Source organism: Cuculus canorus, chromosome 3 (genome assembly GCF_017976375.1).
Source record: "Cuculus canorus isolate bCucCan1 chromosome 3, bCucCan1.pri, whole genome shotgun sequence".
NCBI lineage: Eukaryota > Metazoa > Chordata > Aves > Cuculiformes > Cuculidae > Cuculus > Cuculus canorus.
The window spans coordinates 96754874-96780796 of NC_071403.1; the positions used below are offsets into that span (position 1 = coordinate 96754874).

Consider the following 25923-nt stretch of genomic DNA (forward strand, 5'->3'; position numbering starts at 1 on the left):
TACAACTTCATCATTATGTAATAAAATGCACAAAATAATTTATGTAAACTAAATTCAATACTGCTGCTATATTACATTTGGATACGTAACATATCAAAAATCCACCTCCTGATCCTCATTCCCAGCTGATTTTTGCTGTAAGCATGCAGTATAACACAGAAATGAAAATGATCCATGAAGAGAAGCCTACAACAAAATCATCCTAGGATATTTATGTCAGTACTGTTTAAATGTCAGTACTGTTTAAACCCACAACAAATAGCAAAAGTCTAGTGAAAGATGTTTGCATGCACAATTTTATTTACCTTACAATAAACAGCCTCTTGTTCAGTAACAGCAATTAATGCAGATTCTCATGGCAGACATCTGGGAACAGTAATAACTGCATAGAGGAATCGATCTAGCTAATTCTTTTATACCACTTCCTCTACTATGCCCACTCCCGTGGACAGCTTTGTTCAATGTCTCAGGTCTAACTTCCTCCCACAAGTCAAAGATTAAGCTGGATTTTTATTTCTGTAAAAGAAAAGCTTCCTCCACCCTTTTCTAAAGCTCAAAGGGATTCTGTCCAAACTTAACACGCCTTAAAGAGGTTCTTTAGATCTCAAAATCTAACAGGAATTAAAAGAGTTTATGTAAATACAATAAAGGTCAGCATTAGCACTACTCTGTGAGCAAACCTATGGTGTATGATTTGCCAGTGCACCTCCATTTACCAGCAGAGCTCTGAGATGCCCATAATGCTGGTTTTCAGCTCCTGATTCTGCAAGGGAATACTGTCTAACATGCTATTCAGCCATGCTCGGCTACTTCTCCCCTCCCTGATTTTATGCCCTTCTCCAAGTCCCCGACCTAGCTCTAGCTGTGCATTCCCATTCCTATTAGCCTCTGCCCCCATGCTCAACTAGTCTCACTCCTCTGTCTGGGTATTCCAACTAAAGGAGGAGTCCAGCTAACCCAAAATTCAGCTATTTAGAATTCAAGTAACTCAACTTATGTCAGCCATCTAGGTTTCCTTTACAGTCAAGCATTTGCCTCTTTGTACTACAGAGCTCTTTCCTTCCCACTTTTAGGTAAGCCTCTAGAGTAGATAAGCAAAATCTCTTCCCCTTGAGGTCTATTTCTCCCCGGTACTCATACAGAAAAGCCTGTGCTTCAAGTTTAGGAAAGGCAGCTTTTGCAAAGTTACATTTATACAAGTAGAATCTCATCCTAAGTTCTTGTCTACCAGCTCTACACTCCAGATTCCTTCTTCAAGCACCCATTTCTGGTTTCTTACAAGGATTTCCTCGTTCCTATCTTTGTCCATTCAATCCCAAGTTCTCCTTACCTAACCAACTAGTCATACAACCTTAGTCTTTCACCCTTAGTCCCTCCACCTTTGTATAACACTATCATTGCGCTGCATAGCTCTCACCCACCCTACTTCAAATCCCAGTCTAGTACTTGCATCGTCCCATATTTTTTCAGGAAGCTTCTGTCCTCAATGTAAGTCATATTTATTCTCAATTATTTTATTCAAACTCCCAGTTTCCTTCAGTAGCCATAAGTATTAAACGCAGGATAAGACCTGCTCTGTTCTTCAACCCCTACAATGAAGCAACTGAGCGCAAATGGGATGGTCAATGAATTTAACAAGCAAATTATAAGAAGTATTCACTATTCCTTTTCCAAAGGCAAAGATTTGCAATTTGGTTAAACTTACATGTGTTTTCATAGGAGAATGTGGGCATCTCTGACATGGGAAAAGTGCTCTCCCGCATTTCAAATACATACTCCAAAATACAAAGGTGACAAAGCATCTTAGTGAAGCAGATATAAAACCTACTTATTTTTTGCACAGATAACCACCACGTTTTCCCTTCCTCTATTCCTGGGAACAGCGAAAGATTTTAAACTACGGCTTAAAAAAAAATGTCAGACAGAAAGCATGTAAAATCTCATCTTAAATATTTTAAACTTGGCACACAATTACAAGCAACTGAAAATAAGGTCTTGAAATGGAAAATGTCAGGAAACCTTCACTGCAGATGGTGCTACCAGCTCTACGTGCAAAGCACATGTGATCTTAACTTAGTATTTACAGGAAAAAGACTGGTAATGAGCAACGAGATCTTTCAATTCTAGGCTATCAATTTGAATTCAAGTGTGACAGACATGGTTCTTCCCATTGTATAGATGGGTATAAAGCAAGCTCAATTTCACTGGTCACTTAATGAGAGTATCACACCAAGCAAGATTTATTCTGGCTAGTAGATTCATTGCAAGAGATTGCCCAGAAAAAGGAGCCAACTTTGCTAGCACACAGTGTAAAATTTTGTATCTCATATGGCCATCAACAGGTTGAAACCAAACACACAGGAAACTTGTACAGATTTTCACAACTATAATTAAAGTGGGGCATAACAGAACTGACATTTAGTGCCAGACTTCAGCATTAGATGCACATTTATGATTAAATGAAATGTATTCACAAATAAGAAATTAGGTTCATTAAACTGAATGCATAAAGGATCAAGAATGGAATAGTATAAAACACAGTAGCAATATGTTTGAGAGAAGCGTTGAAAGTTATTCCTCTAATAATACACCAACATTTGTGAGCATCTAGAAGTTCTCGGTGATACCAGTTTGTTTTTTCCAGCTCTTAGCATAAAAGAAAGAGAATGTGTACTATTATTACAAGTCATGACACAAGACTTCTTCACAGGACACAAAAACCTCATCAAAATTAAAAGACAAGCTATCCACATAACCATTTTTTTAAATGAATAATATAAATCTGTTTCAGTTTCTTGGGAAAAAAAATAGCTTTCTGCACAGTAAAAAAAAAAAAAAAAATCCTCAGAGTTTTATGCCTCTCCTTGCCACTTCTCTTTTGATTTTTATATGTTGGTTGGAAACCCGCCTAACAGAATTCATGTTCTTATTAAAAACTTTCCTTTATTTGGCTAACACAGGTCATATTGAAAGCTATTCATTGCTTATTATGCTACCTAAAATGCTGGTTTTGATAGATAATATACTTATAAGATCTCATTTTATCACACAAACATCAAAAATGACAGCCTAAATAAAATTGAATAAAAAAAACAACCAAACAACAAAAACCCAACAAAATGAATAACTGAAATTTCAGCTAAGGGAAAATACACAGACTGAAACAAAAAAAGAAGCGAACACAAACCAAACCAATTTATTTCTGTTATGAAAGAATTCATTTATCTACAGAAACAGCATCTCCAGAAAAGCCTGTGTTGCTTTCTAAAAAAATCACTACGTAGCCTGCAAAACAATTGTGTAAAAAGGCAAGGTTTTACTTCTTACTCACAAAGTATTATTGCAATCCTACTGCCATATTGTTTAAGATTGGATGTTGAAGACAGCACGCACACCATTCACATCAACAAGACATGAGTTTTCTTTGTAAGACTACAACTTTAAGACAATCTTCAATCAGTTCTTTCTATTCTTAAAATCACTTAGTTGCCACTGGTCATTAAGTTTTGTGTCTTGAAATTACTATCTTGCATATCCCAGAAACACAATCCGAAGAGCTATCAAAATGTAAACATTTTAAACAGCAGTTCTTTTTTTATCATCTTATCACACTTTATACAAGGCTTTTAAAATATATATTTTAAAAAACACTTTCACAGAACAAATGTTAATTTCCAGTATTAATTAATTGTTTTCAACAGAAACCACACAAGGCACTGCAGAGAGAGTAAGAAAAACTGTATATAGAAAAAGAGAAGTTAGAACATAGGAAAGGTATTTATTATCACTTCTTTTAAGTTATATTTTTAAAAATAATTAGCTTCCAAGAAATATCAACATAATTAGAGAAAGAAGCACTGACAACATAGACCTACTTTCAACCACAGGAAACACTATTAGGTTGAAAATTATGTGAAAAAAGTAGGAAGAATCGTAAGCTTCAGGAAAGGCTGAAGAATGCAGTTTAGTGATGGACTCCTCACCTTTTCCTGCAGTCTTCTTATTACATAGCTCTCTTGAATATTCTGATTTCTTTGAGTTTCTCTTTTTAACCGCTTTTGCAGTTGTAGTTGATGCATTGTCATCATCCTTTGATACAGATTTTCCCTTTATGTCAAAAAAGGCTTCAGATTTCTTTTCTTTTATTTCATAAATAGAACTGGCGTGGTCATTGTGTGCTTTCTTCAAGCCAGAGTCTGATAATTTTTGTTTCTGTACTTCATCAAGTTTTGTTTCTAAATCTTGGGGAGGCTTTGTACTATGCACGTGTTCAGAATCCTTAGGATTAACTCCAGGTGACCATGGTTTGATTTTTCTCTGCAAGTAATTCTTAGAATTGTCTGACACTGCACATAGGCAATTATCTTCTTCCTCAATAGACTGCTCCTTTGTCAATTTGTTATTTTTCAGGTTACTATCCTTCAAGAATTTATCATTTGCAAAACACTCATTTCCTCCTACTGCTTCCTTTTTAGAAGGTCTTCCTAAATTCTTCAAATCCTGAGGTACTTCTGTATCAATTAAATGATTATTACTATCTCTGCCTTTTAACTGGCACTGGTTTTTGTCCACGATATGGTCGGATTTTCCATCTTGACTTGTACCTTTTCTTACAAAATCTAATGAATTAGAATAATGAGTCTCTTTATGTTCTGCAACACCTCTCTTTCCTTTCATATTAATTTCCTGAGAATGAGCTAATGATGGTGTGTGTTCCTCTCTCCCTTGCACTGGTTTATCACTCTGTATTTTGGAGCTCTCATCTTCAGCACGAAGGCCATTTATCATGCTTGTTACTTGTTCTGTTACCGAATCAGCTACACTATAGCCAACTTCTCCAACAACGCTGGTCAGATCCTCCACAGCACTGCTAAGTGTGTCCACCAGTGAGGACACCGAGGGAAGGCTCAGATTTTGCTGAAGGTTTCTGAAAAATGCCATTTGTCCAACCTATTCCACAAGTCCTAATACAGAAAGGTCCTGTGTTTAACAAATAGATAATTTGTCTAATTTCAGAGCTATTTGCTTTTGCTATCTCAAACTCAATACATTTACCAGGGGAAGTTGCAGTGTTGCTTTTTCTATTCAACGTGCATTGAAAATGATAAGAAAGCAGCTAAGTAATTATCTTGAAATGAAGGCACAATCAACCAGCAAAACCATAGTCTTTCATCAACTGCAGCATCAACTAGCCATAATAAAATTCACTATTTTCAAAAATATTTTTTTATTCTAACCTGCAAAGAAGAAGTTGTGAGACATTTAAATTACATCCTTTCACCAATGTCACACTAAAACAGGCTTTTAACATAATAACTGCACAAAAACATGCATCGTAGAGACTTCTTCACCCCAAAATGTCTGTTGCTTTTTACACAACGTAAGGTATTTCGGAACATGATGACTTGTTTTGTAGCAAAAAGGAAGTTAAGATGACAGACTTAATTTGCAGGGGGTGAAGAACTTACTCTGACTCCAAACAAACAAACAAAAAAATTTAGCCACACCTTCTAAAGAGGTAGAAGGGAAGTAAGCCTCTCAAATTTCCCATTTGGTTCTCCGGTGCCTGTCTCCTCTCAAGTCAGCTAAAAAGTCCATTCAATTTCCACAGCCCAACAGCAAAAAGGGGTTATTTCACCAACCCTCACTATCTTTTCAGAGGTCCAATTCATTTCATTTCAAATTAGCCTTAAAGACCATATTTTATTAAAATGGTGTAAAAATAATCTGTTACTCAGAGAATACATCTTTAGTTTCTAATGCTTTACTTCTTTAAAAATATTTTCCAGATGAGTAAATGCAAGACCTTTTCTCCAAAAGGTCAGTGAAGGGTTTTAAGGCCAAGTGAAAACCCAATAATCCCATTTACAAATTTACTTGAGAAGACTTAAGTATATGCAATTACAGAATGTTCAAAATACATTCCAGATTATTCTTATAGTTCAAGAGAAATATCTTCCCATTAGTAAATGTCAACTCTTTGGTTATATAGCTGCTGAATTTCTGTGGCTTGTGAACACAAAAGTTTCTTTGTTTCCACTTACTGCACAATCACAAGAAAAGTCAAAATTCTGTGTTTTTGTCACTTGAGTGAAGTGATTATTTGCGTACTTCTACATGTCCTTGTAAAAATGTGAATTCTTATAATGTAGTACACTGTTTTTCATATACTTACAAAGTTTATCTTGAGAATCCTTTCTTGTAGTGTATCCTGAATCGAGATCTGGGAAACCACTAACATTTTCAAAACACATCTTCTTATTAATATATAGGAAAAGTAGCAACATGAGAATAATGAACACCCCGACAGCAGAAAGGAATCCAACAGCTTCAGGAGACACTAAAAAAAAACCAGAAAGAAATGTATTTCAATAAGACCTGTAAAAAATAACTGATAAAAGTTAAAATATTTATAAGAATTGATCATTAATAAATGCTGCTGAAGTTCCAAATACACACACAAGATACAACTGAAAAAACAGCATTTAAATTTGATTTAATGCTTAATACTGTTAATCTTTTTTTTTTTCTCTTCCAATCATTTTTTCAAAGAACAGAAAAGTACCTTGTTCTGATCTAAGGGAGGACTGAGATCATGAGCAAGAGGTTCTGTCGGAGTACTGGACTCCATAACAAGACAGAAAATGGGGAGATTATCAGTAGATGCCAAGGCTGATGATTTTTGATGGGATATCTAAGAGAACGAGTATGGGAAGGGAGCTAGGTGCATCCCCTCTTCCTTGAAGGGGCGAAACATTTGGCTACCTGAACTCAGGGCCAGCTCTAAGACAGTGCTGCTGGGGAGGGACTAAGCCCTTGCTCATGAGGCCATTGTCTCTGCCAGACTTCTTCTGCTCAGCTCCTGCTTTCTCTTCCCTTAAGGATCAATTGGCTCTCACTGCTCCTTGACAAGTATTTAAAACAAAGAATATGTAGTTGTGATTAAGCAGATAACTTAAAGGGAGTATTGGGCATTTTTTGCAGGGGTAGAATCTTGCAAGTCTATCAGTACCTAAGTAACAACATCAGCGATACCATTTAGGGCCAAGATTGCCTGGGGCATGGTTTTAGAAATAAGAAACCCAGGAATGGATGCAGCAAATTGGACCAACTGGGAAAGATTAATTAAAGGACAGCTTATTTATTTGAAAGGAGACAGAGAAAAAGATATAACAGCAGCAAAAAAAAAGGTCTAGAAATGTAAGAAATAATGAACAAGTTATAAAAGCAGCTCAAGAGAGGGCAGATCGTTTGACAGAAGGAATGTACATGCTCACAGACTATAATGAAGCTGACCTGCTTCATTAACCAAGGCTGCCAGGATGTCAGAGGGAAGCCCCTTGGGCAACCCACTAGATTCCCCACTGGGTCTACATCAAAAGACTTTGTGTGATAAGTTAGAGAGTGACAAAACTGCAAAGTTGTCAATAAGTAGTGTGGGAGGTTAAAGTGAAGTGTTATAGAACTATAGTTCAATAATATTTAGGTGCAATTTATAAGAATAAAGTGAGAAGACTCAAAAACTGCATGCAAATAACAATGGTGTAAAGTGTTATGGAACTGTAAGTAATTAACAGTGGCATGTTTATTAATTAATTGTTAATTTGTTTATTAGTAGTGTGCTGATCAACTAAACATTATAGCCTCTTACATCAGTTGCGTCTCAAATCTGCATTTTAAAGAGTGAGAGTAAGACCTTGAGATAATAGCCCTTGGCACTCAAGAGCATTTTTTGTGGTCACAACACACAGAGGTGCATCTTTAAGGACTGAACATGGCTGTATTATCTGGACGAAAGCTAGGATTCCACATCTCTCTTTCATCCTGCTGTTTTTGCTAGACTCTGAGTGTCCCTTCACTCACTACCATAAATCCCATTATTAGGGGATAGTTTTTTTCTATTTACATAAGATTTATGAAGATTTATCAGTTTTATGAATTCTGTTTGCCAAGATCCTGGTACTGTACTTTGAGAGTTTAATTCTGTGTGGCAACATCTTCCACTGCATAAAAAGAAATGGGATTAAAGGAAAATGGGATTAAGGAAAAATCAGCTACATACTCAGCATTCTCAGAGATGCAATACAGAGGCAACAGCCCAAAGTGGCAACAAGGAAAATTCCAGTTAGAGATCAGGGGAAAAGGTTCCAGAATAAGAGGGGTTAATCACTGGAACAGATTGCCTCGATCAGTTATAGAATCTGGCTTTAATGTTAACCGTGCTCTGAGCAATGGGCTGAACTGCGAATTACTTTCCCAGGAGCTTTCCAAATTAAATTATGCTCTGAGTCTACATATGCCCTTTTTAAATCTGGGCTCATACATCTATGCAAAAGTGCTGACTGAGAAACACACGCAGTTCTACAATCTCAGTTTCTTTTCCAGGATGACAGGGAACATTTGTGTTTATGGTGCTATTCTTAAATAATTACACAGGTGTAATTTAAAAAAGGAAGATCAAAAGAAATGCACTTTCCGCCTTCTAGAAGGAAATTGTCACATTTGTACTCCTATTCTGAGCTGGACATGAAGACCTATCTGAAACGGTGAAAATTATTTTTGTTCCACTTTATACTTCTGACCAGAAGAGATCATATAGCTTCATGCCTAGAACCCCGAAAATTTTCACATGAAAAGGAACTTGTCAATGACTTCAAACCACCCATCCTGACAAAATTACTAAAGAAATACCAGAAAGGCAACCAAAAAAGTCCCAAACGGATGAAACAGAAACCTGAATTAGACTAGAACCTCTATTGAGTCAATATAAAACTTGAGTAAATTTTTTTCTTGTTTTATTAGATAATCCCAGAAAAGTTAGAAAAAACATGAGCAACTCTCAGCTGAATTAAATTTGGAACACTGGCTTCTGAAGAACTGAAGGTAAAGCTAGAAGGAATTGCTTACTAGTATAAAGTATAAAGCAAACAGTGGAATAGGGAGGAGCAGGCATGTGGTATTTGCAATTTCAGATAGTACAGCAGAAATAAAGACCCACAGAGTTACAGCGTTCGCCATCAGTCCTTCAGGATGAGATGTCCTGCTGCATCAAGCAGAGCGACAGAGTGAGAAAAGTGAAACTGTATTCTGGATCAGAGAGGAAAGGAAGCTAAAACATTTTTTAAAATATTTTCATTATCATGAACAAATAGAGAAAAAAAATCTCTTTGTTCACAAAAGACCTTGGTTGCACATCCTACCAAGATTACCTAGTATTTCTGTCAGAAGTCTGTTTGGAGTTGTTCATAATGTAATTAAAATCACTCGTTACAGCGGAAGTTTATGGAAACTTTGCCTCACACTGAAGGGGTTTTCTTCGTGTTTAAATTCAAAAAAAGATAGCTAAGCCATGACCAAGAATGAGCTGAAGAAAAAAAATTACAGCTGCAGTGGTGACTAATTTTTTTTGTTTTATGAAGTCCTAATGTTCCCTGATTTAGAGCAAAGAAAATTCGGCATATGACAAATGTTCTTTATCATTTGTTAGGTATCCATTAACCATTTTGATGGAAACTTCCTGAATATGGAAAAGCTCTGAGATCTGATAAAAGCCTCAGCTTGTGTATATTAATTTCTATCTCAAAATTTAACAGATGAAATGTCCCAAGGTTCTGCTGGCAGTAGGCATGCTCCCTCCCTTCCATATCCAGATTGCATATGGATAACTCAGAATGTCTGGGGCCATTGGAACAACATCTAGTTTTCTCTGAACTATTGGTCCTGGCTCAAGTGAGACTAGAGACTGGGCCAGGAGTTGAAAATCTTTATTCTTCAATAACTTTCAGTTTTAACACCTATCAAACACAGCGTCAGGGGCAGAAAAGGCAGGAAGGAGAAACTGTGATTCACCGGGACACTTCGCCAGAGTGAAGTGAAAGGGGGCAATTAAACACAATCTAATGACATCTGGTGAAGAAATGGGAAGTACGAGTTATGAAGAAGGTGTAACATTGGGATGGAGCACACAGAATAAGTTGGAAAGTGGGTAGAAGGCAGAAAAGACAGACTAGGAAGACTACACAGATAATAGGACCATAGACATTAATCTATGAGGATTATTGCTGTATTATTGGAGCAGGCTGTCCTAAGCAACTCTGCCTGAATTCAGCGTCAACATTGCTTTGAGCAAGAGACTAAACTGAATTCCAGTCATTTTCTGATGCACAGAAAGCAGAGTGAATGTTTACTTTTAATAAGATAGATTAACTGCACATCTTCAGAGAAAAGCTCACTTTAAAGTATTTCACATTTGATCTTTTAAAACAGTAGGCTTAATTTTTTTATTTTTTTTTTTACTTATGCTTATATTGTTGAGCAATCAAAGCTGTTTCGATCCATCAAAATACGTACTTAAGGAAATTAACCACAACCTAAAAGTAACTTGAAAACACCATACTTTTGGGTTTTTTCTCCAGTACTTCCAGGATACTAATTAGTTAAAAAAGGCACTGCAGGCAAACTGTATGGTTGTCTCTGGAAACACAGTATCTGATGACATCTTTCTCAAGTGAAAAAAATCATTGGCTGGTACCTTACAAAAAGAATGAAACTTTAGCTGCAGCAAGACTAATTAATTATTTGTGTATTTCAGAGTGAACAGAGGACTTGAAAATTATATTTCCATATCAATTTGCATCCATGTAAAGAATCTTCAAAAGCTTGTTCACAGATTAGGTATATTATCAAGGTGAAGTCCTTTAATGTATCACCATCATAAAGCCAGGAAAAAAACCCTCAAATAAAACTGTACTTCAACTTTCTACACGTAAATGTATACATGTTCCCATCTATGAATAAAGGATTTATACATCACATTAATCTTTCAATTCATTTCTTACCGCTGAAGTGTCAAGCAGTTATACCCTGTAGACAGGAAGAAAAAATGTACTTTTTTTTGCAAGTAAAATATATCTGAGCCTCATTCAGCACTAGAATTATTTTGATTCGAAACACATTGTCATAAATTCTGATTGGTTTGGGGATTAATTGTATTAATTAATGAAAAGCATTTTTAAAACTCTCCGACGTTCCCAGTGGTTTCTTCTACAACCACAAACCAGTAAAAAAGCAATGCTTTCTCATAGTCATATTTCCAGTTCAAATGTCCTACTTTTGTAAACTTCAGAATTATCCTCAGTTCTTAAGAAAACAACAATGAATGTTTGAAATTAATAATAATACAACACATTTTCAGGAATACTAAAAGAACAAATGTCTTACTACAAAGTTATTACAACTAATTGAATCGTTCACTATGGAAATGGTATAAAAAGGTATGCTTATTACGGAAGCATTACACTAACATCACTTTAATACACTTCTACTATTTGCATCACTAGATTTGGAATTACTAAAACACAGAAACTTACCATCACTTCACCTTCAATATCAAACCAATTAGCATCTCTTTCTCAAATAATAACTTCCTTATTTAACAATTTTTCTTTCCCAAATGATGATTCAAAATCTTCAGAAAATAATGCCATCTTTAAATAAATGTCACTATAATAACAGAAATCCTCAAATGTATTAAAAAACATTTAATGTTTTTAATATTAAATTTAAAAGCATTAAATGTTTTTAATAGGTATCTGCCCCACCCTACCACACATACACAATTACATTGAATATCCAGACAATTATTTTTGGAGCTCTCATATCCTACATCATAGTACTCACTTAGCTAGCAATGTACAAAGCCACACTGTTATCTTAGTGATGTTTTAATTATTCATTTACAAATGCAACACTATCTCTTCTGTGCACAAATTAAGTAACAAGGCGTATGACCCAAAGAACTTCAATTACCTTTAAGATCCTAGCACAAGAATATTTGAAATGAAAAATGTAAGATTGTTTTTAATTTATAACCTGTTTTATTCATCTTTTTTATGACTTGATCTAAGATATTTTAGCTTTTAAATTCTTTTAAATAAGCGGTTGGTTTGTATTCAGTTCTGAAGAAGAATTATTTATTGTTAATAGCTTTTACACCATTACATCCTTACATTACATGAAAATAACCTATGCTGTCCAGCTAAAAAATACTTTTATTCAAATGCTATTCACTACTGCTTGTCACTTCACAACAACTTTCTGACTTGTGTGAGAAATTAATGTATTTTCAGAAAGCTGAGCAGGTTACTGAGCCACAAAATAAGATTCATGCCTTGACTGCCTTTTCTCCCTGCTCGAATTATTTATCTCCAAACAGCATTTATTTATTTCTCACAGACAACTCATGTCATAATAGAAACAAAGAAAAAAAAACCCTCTGTACCTCAAAGTCACCTCAAGAGTGAAGTCTGACTGCTTACTGAACGGGAAAAAATAACTGTAGTTTCGTATGTGTCAGTTTACATGTAAATATTCTTTTCTTTTGTGGCTAATTACATAGGATGGCCTCTTCTCTGAAAGTCAGTAACTGAACTTGAAGGCTGCCTAACATTTTGTGTTCCTTCTAAACAGCTTTTATTTGACAAGCTAAACTCAGTACACAAACTTTCACAATGATTTAGCAGAATTATTATCTTCTTGTTTGCTGGAGTAGTTGAAGAAGCAATCCCAACTGAATTAAATCTAGTTTACCTGGACAGAATGCTACACCTACAGGAGGGCGATATTTTTCTAGTGTTGTGTTTGAAGTCTTAAAAAATTAAATTCTTGACTACCTGCACTATTTTACAAACACAATGAACTCTATGTGGCAGCTGACTTGACTATTAGAATACTTACAAACAAACAAACAAACAGAAGCAACTTTACCACAAAAATTAATCAGCTGATGCTTCTGCTAAACATCAGTGACAGAATGAACTCAGAATACCCTCTACTCATTTTATTGAACGTGTCAAAAGACAAAATTCCAAACATTAGCCATGCTTCCCATATTACTTTGTATTCGTCTTTCTTCTTTCTCTCATACAAAACATTGGAACTATGTAATTCCTTTTTACAATTTTATCTATTTCTTTTACGTTTTGCCAAACAAGCATCAGGAAAAGTAGTTCAGCTCACCTTAAAACATACAATTACATTTTACCTAATAATGCTTTTAATTTTTCAGCTACATTTAGGTAACATTAAAACTGAAATTTTTCTGTATAAAGACGTTGCCCCCTTCAATTCAAATTTGTGTTTTGATTTTCTTCAGGCATACAGACTTCTTAAAGTAATTCATTAATAATGGCTAAATTTGTGTGCTTATTACGTTAAATACACATTATTCTACTGTCTTATGATGTCCCTCCCTATGTGTTTGTTTCTCTGGATCTTGCACTTTGCTATACAGCAAGTTTACTCACTCTCTGGCACAAATGTGCAACATGAGCTACCTGCTTTTCAACACTTTAAATATCTATATTCAGTATATTACCCTGAATGACATGCAATTTTAAATGAACATAAACAAGAAATGCCAACTGAATTTCAACGCATAACTGAAAAGTGCATTTCCTAAATAAGAAAATTATTAATAATTTTTAGTAACATGAACCCTTCAGAAGTTCTGAAAGACTGACAGAATGAAATCAGGATAAAAGCGCTAATTTAACTTTCTATTTGGAATAACAATGCCCTTTAAAAACTCTATTTGTAAACCTTTCAAAGTAATACTGAGGAAAACGGAAAACTTGCATTATTTGAAGTGATAAATGATGAGACTAAAAGGTTAATTTATACAACATGTTATACACCTAACATTAAGGGAAAAATAAATGTGTCTGTTTACACGAAAAAAAATACTGGGATTACTGTACGACAACAGCTACAGTGGCCTACTCCAGTGTTGCTTTTATTCCATTGGAAAGTCATCAGGAATAATAGCAACTTTTTTCATTGTTTGGTTTAGGTCACTTCACACAGCTGAAGGATATTCTGCAATGCTACGGAGATAAATCAGGACATTCTCCACTTTCCCCCATCTCCCCCCTCCCATTTTCTTAAAATCTAATTACAGGGCCAAATAAGAAAGCATATATTGTAACATCTAGGTTCCAGAACTTCCTTCAAACAGGAAGAAAGTCTAGGATGTATTTTAATTAAAAAAATTACATTTATTTGATTTTATTATGAGCAATTAAATTACTTGACTTAATATTTACATCAAATAGCATTCAATATACTTCATAAATTACAGTTTGTATTAAAAAGGGTTTGGTTCGGCAAGTTATCTAATCACATGCACAACTGCACAAAAATACTTATATCAGCTCCAGTACTGCCTCTGCAGTTTGTCATTCGCAGGACTCTTTTCCCTTTCTTTTAAAATACGATGCAGAAATTGTCTTTTGGAGACAAATTTAATTATAGGAAAAAGAGGACCCTGAGCTCCTAAATATCACTGTTCTAAGAAAGAATTTACAAATAACAGAAGCCACACTCTGAGATGAAGATTTAAACTTCTGACAGAAATCTCTTAATTCCTAAATCCTTATAGGCTGAGGAAGTTGTCAGCCTGCCACCCCTGCTGATTTACCAGTCCCTCAATGTCTTTTCTCTCTAATACGGAATTCATCTCCTATTAAGTAGTATCTCACAGCAGAAATCTCTGAAAAGAAACTGCAAAGCAAACATTGCTACTGTGAACAGACATAGATCATGGAATTGTCTTGATTATCTCCAAATCCCAATAATCTGTTGCAATTACACTGCATATTATAAGACTGTATTCTCCACGAAGTGAGTAAGAGAATAGAAGTGCTTGTAGTTAATTTTAATGCCACTCTCAAATAATATTCCCAGTGCAAAAGTATTAAAGACCTGCAAGCAGCTTGCAGTTTAAAAGTTCATAGCTACTAGTAGTAGCTGTCCACTATTGGGGAAAAAAAATAATCTATGTAATAAAAATCTTCTAAAACCATGTTTTCCCTATCAGCCACTACAATTAACAAGAAAGTGTGAGACAATCCAGGACCCAGATTTCTGAGCAACACAGTGATTAACTAGGATACGTAGCAAAGCACTGTGCAGTAAAAATGATTATGTGAACATTTTAAGTGAAAAAAAATGCCAGGTTTCAGATATAGCAAAGTTCCTACGTACAAAACTTGCTATGGAAGAAAAGGCAGTGTGACTTGAGTAGATGCTGCTTTCCAGAAGACTTCAAACAGGAGAACACACAGAAATATAACCACTTCCTGTAGAGGCATCAATAATCTCAAAGAAAAATATTTACTTCATATTAAATTTTCTCTACTCCAAAATGTATAAATACAGATTAGCTTTCCAATAGAGTGAAAATTTAGCATATATGTTGGCATCGTTAATTCTAACATTATTACTTTCAATATGTATTTGTCCATTTAAGATTAACTAGTCCACAATTATGAACAGATTAATAACTATTTTCAGCATATACTGTAAAAGTAGCTTTACTTGTATATACTTTTTAATGAAGAGTTTTTATTCTTATATCTGAAAAAAAAAAGAGAAAATGCACTTTACTTTGTACTGTCCACACCCGAACCTTGAAATGAGTAGGAACAACATATATTTATGGTGTTTTACATTAATATGAGGTTACCTAATTTAAAGAAATTTGCTACTATCTGTGGTGCTTTTGACAAAGAACAAAAAGTTCTAACTGGATGACAGCAGAGAGAAAGCGGAAAAACATCTTCCTTCTTTTTCAGAGGAACTTACTTATTGTAGACTATCATAAAAACTGTAATAGAACTTAAAGATCAGGCACAGTTGACCCGCAATAAAATGTTTCTACTTGTAAAATGAACCTTATTAATATATATTCTTTCTTCCCACTGTAATTAAATGTAAGTGAAAACTTAAAATTCAGCTACATACAAATGGATTAGGATAGTTGTCCAGAACATTAAAGAGGACAGAGTTCCATTTAAAAATATACTTCTGACAAAACAAAAATTCATATCTCCTTATCTTTTCAAAATTTTCATTGTCAGTCAAAGGCATTGTCTTGTTGGAACTTCTTTCTTTTGCATATTAAGGAGCACTTCTATTCCATTATTACTCATAAAGGCAGCTTGCTTAATAATTTCCTTTGTTTGCAAGACTGCCACAACAATAGAAAGAAGAGAACATCTTGCAAAAGAAAAAAGGGCTTAAAAAATAATTTTTAAAAATCTGCACAACTCAGACCTTGCTCAGATACTCAATCTATGTTTCCATTATTTAAATTCAAAATACATTGCTAAGTTAGAAGTAGCACTTCCCATTACTTCAAAAATACATAGATAAATAATAAAAGGTGAAAGAGACCTAAAAATAATATGGTCATGTATTGTCTGCTTTAACGTAACTTCCATGTCACACTGTGAGTATTGTACACATCAGAATATATTATAGAGGGGTTTTCTTCAGTTAGATCTCAGTATCATAAACTCTCATGACAAGTACCTCTCACCTGTACAAACAGAACCTGAAATTAAAAGATTAGCACATCTAGCAAAAGCTAATTCCAAGTTATACCAGCAGCCTAGCTACAGTGTACTACAGAGCCAAAACAGATACATTTTTCTTAAGTCTGATCATAAGATTCTTCAGTTCTTTTATGTCCACAGAAAATAACCAAGGGAACAACTTGATGTAACTCTTGTGACTCTCTCAAAACCACCTGTATTAGGAAAATACCAGCAAAACCCCAAACCTTTAACTGAGTCATTTCAGATAAACCCTGTCACCTTCCTTTGCTGTCAGGGAGCCTAAGTGGAAGAATGAAATGACAGTCGCTACTAACTGAACTAAGCAGGACTCTTCTTTCCTTAGTCTTCAATTCGTATTGTCAGAGAGGTAAGAATTTGAATGTGTATGTGCGCATAAAATAAACTTGCTTTGAATAATAGAAGTAAAAAGTAAGTTCATTTATAGTAAAAGCAAAACTATCTTCTTCCAGCTTCCAGATTTGAACAATGTGGAGATACAAAACCACACAAAGAGTTCAACCGCATAGCTACCTTAAACACAGGAGTCATTAATTCAAGCGCTGTACTACTGCACTTCTGCAATACCCGATCATACTTCTTTAAAGTTATTTTCTGTATCTGGAAAGTGACTTGTTCTATATCTTGCAGCTGTTATACAACTGCCACAAAATATGCACATTTTTCAGGACACACCTCTCCTGTATTTACATGTTTCAAAGCCTCTATTTAATAATACACATAAATCAGCTTTTAAGGCTTTCCAGAAAACCCTACCAGTCTTCTTACCACCGGTCAGCTCTTTGCAGATTCTTCTAAAAAAAAGTATGAATCTGCTAAAAGGAAACTGAACAAGCAAAACATTATAAAAAGTACTGTGAACCTTCTTGTGCAGACTATAAGTGGACCCAGCACAGTGTCTGGGACAACTATGAAGCTGTAACATTATTTGACAAGGGAGCAGGCCCTCTGCTAGACAATCGCTACACCTTTGGTTAACAGTTCTGAATTCTCTATTGGCACTGTATTGTTGTTATATTTATACTAGAATTCAGATAATCTCAGACACTCAATAAACATTATAACCGGGTACTTGCAAATCTTTGAGTCTTAGAAAGCTAAAAATAAATCTACAAACCAAATTAGTCTTATTTATTGCAGTGGAAGTATTGTTAACATCAAAGATGCTTTAACGATGCTTTTAAACAAAGACACAGTCGTTTGTAGTCCTCAGTACTGCAGCCTAGAGAATCTAAAAATTTGAAGATAATGAATGTAAAAAAAAATCCTCCATGGTTTTCTCTAATTTGAGAGATACAAAATTCAAAAAACAATAAACAGTGATGTTGTTTTCATTTTGACAGCTGAATATTCTTAGAGCAGCCATTTCCTTTTTAATCTCTGGGTTTTGGTTTTAGAGTTACATCTTCATATATAGACAAGAATTCTTCATCATATAACTTGAGCTAAATGATGTAGTCACACATAGCCTTGCAGACCTTTCTTGTCTCTTTCCACATTTCATCATCTAATACCCCAAAGTTCCTATTTTCCTAGCAAAAATGAATGGGCCGGCAAGAAAAAGACAATTCAGGAATGTGCTCCTTTGCCAACCAGAAAGAAAAAAATATCAGCAGCAACAGGTGTTCTTTAAGTTGCATAATCCCCACGTAAATTCTAATCACCTCCATCACTTGAAACTGGAAAATTTTCTTTTGCATTATTCATAGAAGACATGCTTCCCTGCTTACATGCTCTTCCCTTTTCCCTATTCACTGCAGGATAAATAAGAGGGAACGTTGCTGTTTATCATACTAGTTGCTTCTTAGCAACAATGTGCTTGGAAGGACTATGAGAAGGATGGACACAAACATACACTGGACATCTTTAAGAACTCTAGGTACTTATGCTGGCTATTTACTACTAATCTTTCTTTCAGAGATTCCACATGGGCACTGTAACTGTAGTCACCTGGCAGTTGCAGTTAACCTACACCACCTAGCAGAAAGCATCTGAGGCTTCCGGGCAAAGAGCAAATGCAGACAGCAAAAAACATTTTGTCAAACACTGCGCTAATTCAAAGCTTCACTGCTAGTGTTCAATGAAAAAGAGCGAGTGAATGCTAGTAGTGACAGGGTGTCCTCTCCTGGTGCCACAGTCACACAGGCATAGATGAAAAAAGAGTGGGGGACAGGGCAAACTTCCCTAGCATCAGGTAAGACTACAGGGAATTATCCATGTGTCAATGTGAATACTTCGACCATCAAAATTCCACAGTGAGCTCACGGACTGAAAAAGACTTGGCTTTCACAGCACAGCCAAGAGACGGTGAATGGAAGACCTCTATGCCACAAAATGTTTTCAGGTCGATCTTGTATAGGTTGGGAATGAGTACCCAGTGGCCCTAAGGACAGGGCTGGAAGGTCTGATCTGACCAGCTCCAGACTGCTGGCAGCCAGGGATTCTCAGTTTGGAAGTCCCTTCCTATTCTGAGGAGGTCAATACAGATCTTGAGCATGCACTCGGATCCCGGCAAACAAGCAGGCCTGGACAACTGGCAGATCAAGTAATGCTCACAAGTCTGGCCATTAGTCAGACACTAAAAACATTTTGAATGTGATCATATCATACAAAGTCAGATGGTCATCAGATGATATAAAGTCTTAGATAAAGTAACCAAAATACTACACGACTGGAAAATTTGCTAGTACAATGGCAAGCACCTTTTGTTTTACCTGTCCACCTTAAGTACGGAGAGAGGACAGACAAGATGCATTCACACACCACATGGGTGGGCATAGGGGCACATAAGGTTAGAGTACACATGGGAACTCGTACGAAGACAAAAGGAACCCCACACATTGCAGGTATATGACACTAAGAGGATACATCTCTTAATCACACTTATGCTTAGGCTAATTTATAACCACCAATGCTAAAACACAGGTTCCATGCACCTGTCATGAAAAATAATGTTTATAGTATCAGATCAATGACAGAGCTTAGAATCTAGTGTTCAAACATAATATAGAACCTTGAGAGAAAGCACATTTTTGCAATTTACCTTCCCAAAAATACATTCAAAACCATACAGCACTGCCTCCAAGAATGTAGAAAATTTGTTTTTCTTAAAATCACTATAGTACCCTGAAATAAATAGGGATTAGCAAGATTAATAGATTTTGAAACTTTATCAGTAGGCTTCCTGAACTTCCAATGGATTTCATAATTTATGAAAGAAAAATAGAGCCCTTATAGAAGGGATACAGAGCACTGTATCAACTTATCCATCAATGGAAAAACAGAGATAGCAATAAAGAAGTTTTTTCAAAAAAACCCTACAAACAACAACAAAAAAAAAACCCAAAACATAGAAAAAAAAAAAACCTAACCTCCTCTCAAAATGAGAAAGAAAAAAAAAATAAATCAAGGATAAAATTATTCACAGTTTAAAAAAGCAGAAAATTGTTTTTAACTACAGTAATGTCAAACCACACAAGGCACTCTTATTAGATATTTGGAAAAGATAACTTGTGACTATAAAGCTATTTTTCACCTTAACTGGCAGACTTAAGGCAAGGTTAGGAGAAATTAAGTAAATTGCTTCAGGAACCCCTGATTTCACTAAAACTTTTATGTGAATGCAATGGTAAGTAAGCTCTATTCAGAGGTCAAACAAAATTTCCTCCTACCAAGTATGATGTGGTTTGACAATACTACTGAGCCAGACTAAAACTTAAGTTATCAAGCATCTAGCAGCTCTTTCTTTCCCACCCCACTTTCTTACTCCTTTCCTTTTGAAAGCACTGAGACTCTCCTGACCTAACAGCAAGTCAATGCAAGGAACTAATCCTTGAAGAAACTTTTTTCTTTTTGGTTAAGGCTATCTTTCAGACCAGAACATAGAGATTCAACAGCAATGCCACAGACAGGAGCGCAGAGCAGGCAAAGAGGACAGACAACAGAACTGTACCTAGTCATTAGATCAACTGAGCCGTACTGTCACACTCCCAACTTCCGTCATTGTAACAGCTTTAAACCTATAAAAGTCCTTCTAGCACAGCTGTTTCATGCTCCATCAATTACTGGTTTCATTACTGATACAGTTGTTTTCAAACAAGTTTGCATCATTAGGGACTGAACTGAAAACACATGCAGAGATTGCAGTTCATTACATCAGTCGTTCAAAATATCCTCACAACTTTCTATTACTGCTAAAAATCAAATAATCTTACAAATATCTAGGCAAGGCAACGATTGAAGTGTTTGTGGTTTCTTATCACAGCTGAAGAACATTAAAAATTCCACGTATGAATAACTCAGTGAATATTGTAAGAGTACATTTTTCCTTCTTGAGAAAATTCAAGTTTTATTTTGGAATTTCACTTTTTTTTTTTCATTCTTTTTTTCATTGACAGTGTCAGCACCAAAAGATGCAATGTGAAGATCCAGAAAACGTTCAGATGGTAACAATAGGTAGCAGATTTCTCACCAGTAGCACTCACAAGCTAAGGAGTTCACTTTCACAAATCATTGCTTACCTTTTCTAATGCAGATTAGCTCATGTACACCGCATGTTCGTTCTCCACCTACGTGAAAATAAATCATTAGAAAATATTAACAAGTAAAATTTATCTGGCTTCTTAGTAAGGCTTGTAAACAGTGTAAAAGTTGAAAAAAACTTGTCATTTAATAAAAATGCAAAAGATTAATTTAGCTTGTTTTCAATTTATACATTATATCATTTGGAGAAAACAATAAAGGTAATTTTGGCCTAATATTGCTAATGATGGTGCAGTTTGAAGAATTTATAAAGATAAAATTACAAACATAAGCAAATTGACTGAAGCCACACTAATATTTCCAAAGTACAAAACATAATTTCCTGTTCTAAGGGAAGAGGAGAATCCTCAAAATATCAAAAATATTTGTAACATAATAGAATGCCAAAATAATGTTACGATTATCCTCCAGAAAGCCTGTTACTAAAGGCTGGGTTTACTCCGAATTTCTTTTTTAATTAAAAAAAGCCCAGCTCTACAGAATATGAGACATTTATACGAGAATAACAGAATTGTTGCTAGAAATATTCAGCTTTGGTTTAAATTTGAAAAAAAAAATATTGCATTTTATTATTAGAATTAGAGGACTAAACAAAACATTAATACATAATATACCTAGTAAGGTCAATGAAGGAATCCACAAAGGAAGGAGAACACATTCAATTAAGCATGTTGAAAGAGGAAGGTGTGATACAGGGACAGGATATGAAACAAGCTACTGCTAAGCCTTGAGGAAAGAGGAACAGGCAGTTACAAACTGCTGATGCTTTTAATGGTATTTAGAAATTATCAGAAGAGTTGATTTTTGTTATTATGATTAGTTTATATTGAATACATTTGCAGTATTCATGAACCTCTTCTAATTGAATATACTTCAGAATTATAGTCCCTGCAGTCAAAACTTAACATTCTAAGCTACGCCAAGCTATGACCTATCTTAACCATGCCCGAACGCCCACTATGCCTTTTTCCACTGACAACAAAAGACTGCCTCTATATGAGTACAAAACTGAAAGGAATTGCCTAGGTTTTCGTACCCGGTTCTCTGCAACCTCATGAAAATACAAAATAGATAGTTCCGAAACCTCACGAAACAGCTATTCCATATGTATTAATCACTACAGGGCTCCAAACGCTTCACAACACTCTAAAACAAGCTTCAGGTGACAACATTCTTTCTGTCTCAAAATTATGGTAACACATTACACAGCACTTATAACTTTCCTTCATTCTATAATAAAAGAATTATGCCATATAATAAAGGATATTATAGTATCAACTAATATTTTACACTAGAATTGAATGATTGTGTTGTAAAAGTTTTAAAGAAATAACCATAGGAAGTGCATATTCCAGAGGAAATAAAGGATAAAATGGACCCCAAAAATGTGGTAAGACATAGCTTCTAAAATAAAATTAAATGTCTGTGAGGTATGAAGATAAAAGGAATCCTCATTTTATGTCAACATACTTTTTTTTCATATTCAGTAAAATGAAACACAAGCCTCAAAGACACTCTTGAATGGGAAATCCAGTATCAGTGAGTCTGATGATCCCATGAGTTTTGTATAGTTGTAACAATTACAAAACTAATGACCGTTACAATAACAATATAACAACTCCCTCTTTTCAGTGCATTCTAGAAGCTGGCCAATATAACTTTCATTCAGAAAACATTTTGGAAAGAAAACATAACAAAAACTAGCTTTAAAAAAATCTGGCTTAAGGACCACAAGGCCTTTTTTTTAAAAAAAGCAAACATTGGGAGATTACAATGTTCTCTAAAGTCTTTGCAATCATCTTCAGACTACAAAAGAGTACCTAAAAGAGTGACCGAAACTCTTCTCTTCAGATTTTCTTCCCCTCATAGACTTAAGTTCAGCAGTGAAGAAAGAACAGAAATTACTGAAAAAAAGTAAAGAATTTTTCATTACAGATGCTAGACAGTTAAAAATATTCACCTAGAAATGACTAAAACAGTGAGCAGCATTATATTTTAATTGTATACTGCCCTCAGTGAAATTGACCAGCTTGAAAAATCATCATAAAATACTGATTTTAGGATTGGATGTTGCAGTTACCTGTTGTTTTCTAAAGAAAGATCTTTTTTTCAAAAATGTAGATCCTAAAATATGATGGCGTTGCACTAAATGAAACCTTTCCAATAATCCTCATGTTAGTTTTATTGACCACAAGGCCACATAATAAATCCATATAATTTAACAGGCATTCATTCAGGATTTTTCTTTTTATTTTGTTACAAAATGCTGAATGTTATTTCTTATTAAATAGGTAATTAATCTACCACTCTTTTTCCAAACTGTTTTTTGAAGGAAAACAACATAAATAAAAATACATCAAGTGACCTAGTTGAAGAAAGCATTTTTATATTTTGAATTAACCAATTTACCAAACACGTGAAATATTATCCTCAAGTGACTTGGGCAGATTCTTCTTTTCCCTGGAGCTCTTCAAGACTGTGGAACTAATATGCTATCGACACCTTCCTTTTACTCACAGATTAACAAATGAACTTGAGTTTTTCTGTCTTTCCAACTCCTAAGAAGTCCCTCAGCTTCGCATAACCTACTCACTGAAAGAAACCAAACTGAAAATATGCAAATGTTTCGCATGACAGCAAGATGTCAACTGCTAATTTAGCATTTCAGTCTGAAAAGACTGGTTTTGTGTCAGCCCACAAACCCCAGAGGTTCAGCATTATGATCCTCTTGAATTTTACAGTCTTTAAATGTTACTTTATAGTAACTCATTTTAATATAGTGGCAGGTCACAATATTTTATAGCTAAATAAAATTTGATTTAGATACAAATTAATAATTTTTCTCATGTTGACTATGAACATTATATCCTATTTAACAGCTTAAAGTTTTAAATTAATTTGCATATAAAACTACATAATACTTTGTCCACTATGTAATCTGAGAACACAGAAAACCCACCTGGGGACACAAAGCTTTTCATAATTTCAGACAATGGAAATAAAATGAAAAATAATGAAAGATGATGTAATTTTAGAACTGCACATTCAACAAAACATTTGAATTTGCTTGACCAAGAAGAAACATTTCATACCCCTAAAATCTTAATCATTCAAATAATTAGCACAACCAGAATGGCCAGATGGTTTAGAGGCAGGTAAAACACCTGATGAAGTTTAATTTTCTCTATACAAGACAGATGTTTTGTATACCAAGTCTCTATTTGCCAAGGTGACTATCACACTAAAAAGATGAAAAGTTGTACATCAAAGAATATAAAGCACCACCTGCGTTTTGTATTGATAAAATTGTAAAATTTTATGTCTTTCTAAAACTAGTACAATTCAAAATTCAAAGTTCTACTATGCTCGGACTTCAGCTGAAATTCCACTGCTAGGTGCTGAAAATAATTAGCTAGGAAATCGAACACAAGCGTTATCATAGAGTGATCTAGGCTGGGAACAACCTCTGGTGCTCTAAGAGACTTCAGAGCAGGACCACCTTTAAGGGAGGCTCCTCTGGGCCTCAACCAACCAAGTTCTGCAAGGTCTGAGATTCCATGACCTCTCCAGGCACTACCGTTTCCAAGGAGAAGGCGGGGAAAGTGTCACCCTCTCATTGTGAAGTTTTCCTCCTTATAGCTATCTGCGGTGATTAAGGGCCTGGACTCAGTTCATGGTGCAAACGAAATCATTTATTGAGTGAAAGTACAAGACTTGTATACCCTAATCCGCCTCGTTAACAGCTACCCCAGTAAAATTCCACAGCTAGAGTTCCCACGGCTACATAAAGACAAGGATTGCAGCTAGAGATGTACACCTTATTTCTTTGTTATCCCTTCTGCTTCCTCGTTTCTCACATACTTCACATATCCCACGAGATACTTTCTCCCATAGTTATCAGGATTCCTCTTGATGTACTTCACACCCATTGCCCAAGCTGCTTTCACCGTGCACCTGAAGAACCCATGTCTATTTCTTAGACCCCCCTTAAATAGCAAAAGGCTGCAGTAAGAGTCCCCTTCAGGTATACCCAGACTTCACAAACATATTTTCAAAGACTCTCCTCATGTGCCATGTACTCCAGTTCCCCAGGAGCTTAGCAGCACTCTGCTGGACTCTCTCCAGTCTGTCAGTCTCTCTCACACCGGCTTAACACAGCTGGACGCAGGGTCAGTCTACATTGCGTCAGAGGCACATGACTGGTCCACCAGTCTACCTCACCAGGATCCTCAGGTTCTTTTGTGTAGAGTTTCTCCTGGTCAGTCTGTTCTGAGCTTGCGGTGCACCATGGGCTTAGACTTTTTATTTGTCTCGGCTGAAGTTCATACGGTTCCCTTCAGCCCATTCTTTCAACTTCCTGAGCACCTGTCATATAGTAGCCTTGCGCTCCACTATATTAGCTGCTCCCCTAGCTGGCACCACCCACAAACTCAGCGAGGGTGTGTTCCATCCCTCCAACAAACTTGTCATGCAGTCTCAGCTCCAGCATCAATACTGTGGTGCGAATAAAATACATTACTCTTCAGTTCAGCAACAAATCCGTGTTAGTAGCTGCAGCAGAACATGAGATCATATGACAGAAGTCTTTGTCATCAGTTATAACTTGAGACATACTTCTTAAAGGATAAATTATTTTCCTGCTGAGGATTGTCTTTTAATTAGCATTTTCATAAGTTTGGACTACATTCAACAAACATTTACCTAACATTTTATTCAACATGAGACAATTATTTTTCCCTTGACAAATCCATGAAACTCCAGTGCAGAACAACAATACCACACAGAGAGTAGCACAAACAGGGTGAGGGGCACAGCGTTCACTGCAGTCCTTGAGATCCCACCTTGTCAAATTCCAGAGGAGGAACAGTACTGCTCATGCACAGCAATGGCAAGGTACATGCATTTCAGCACAGCTCCTTCACTCCTGCTCTGTGACCCCACATCAGACAGTCATAGTCAATCTACA

The 25923-nt window shown here is 35.5% G+C and overlaps 1 protein-coding gene across 6 annotated transcripts in view; it reads right to left on the minus strand.

Moving 5' to 3' along the window:
* Positions 1 to 25923, minus strand: part of SYT14 (synaptotagmin 14) — a 101642-nt gene that overhangs the window by 67136 nt on the left and 8583 nt on the right. For 5 of the 6 annotated variants that reach the window (XR_008449286.1, XM_054063441.1, XM_054063442.1 and 2 more), the window contains exons 2-3: positions 20936 to 20983; positions 6176 to 6340 (exon numbers count right to left, since the gene is read on the minus strand). Coding sequence is in view for 5 of the 6 variants with exons in the window: in XM_054063441.1 (XP_053919416.1) it covers positions 6176 to 6340; positions 20936 to 20983 (213 nt within the window). In the remaining variant the exon portion in view is untranslated. Of the gene's footprint in view, positions 1 to 3983; positions 5176 to 6175; positions 6341 to 20935; positions 20984 to 25923 lie in introns of those variants that run through there. The other variant, XM_054063438.1, reaches the window with a different exon arrangement.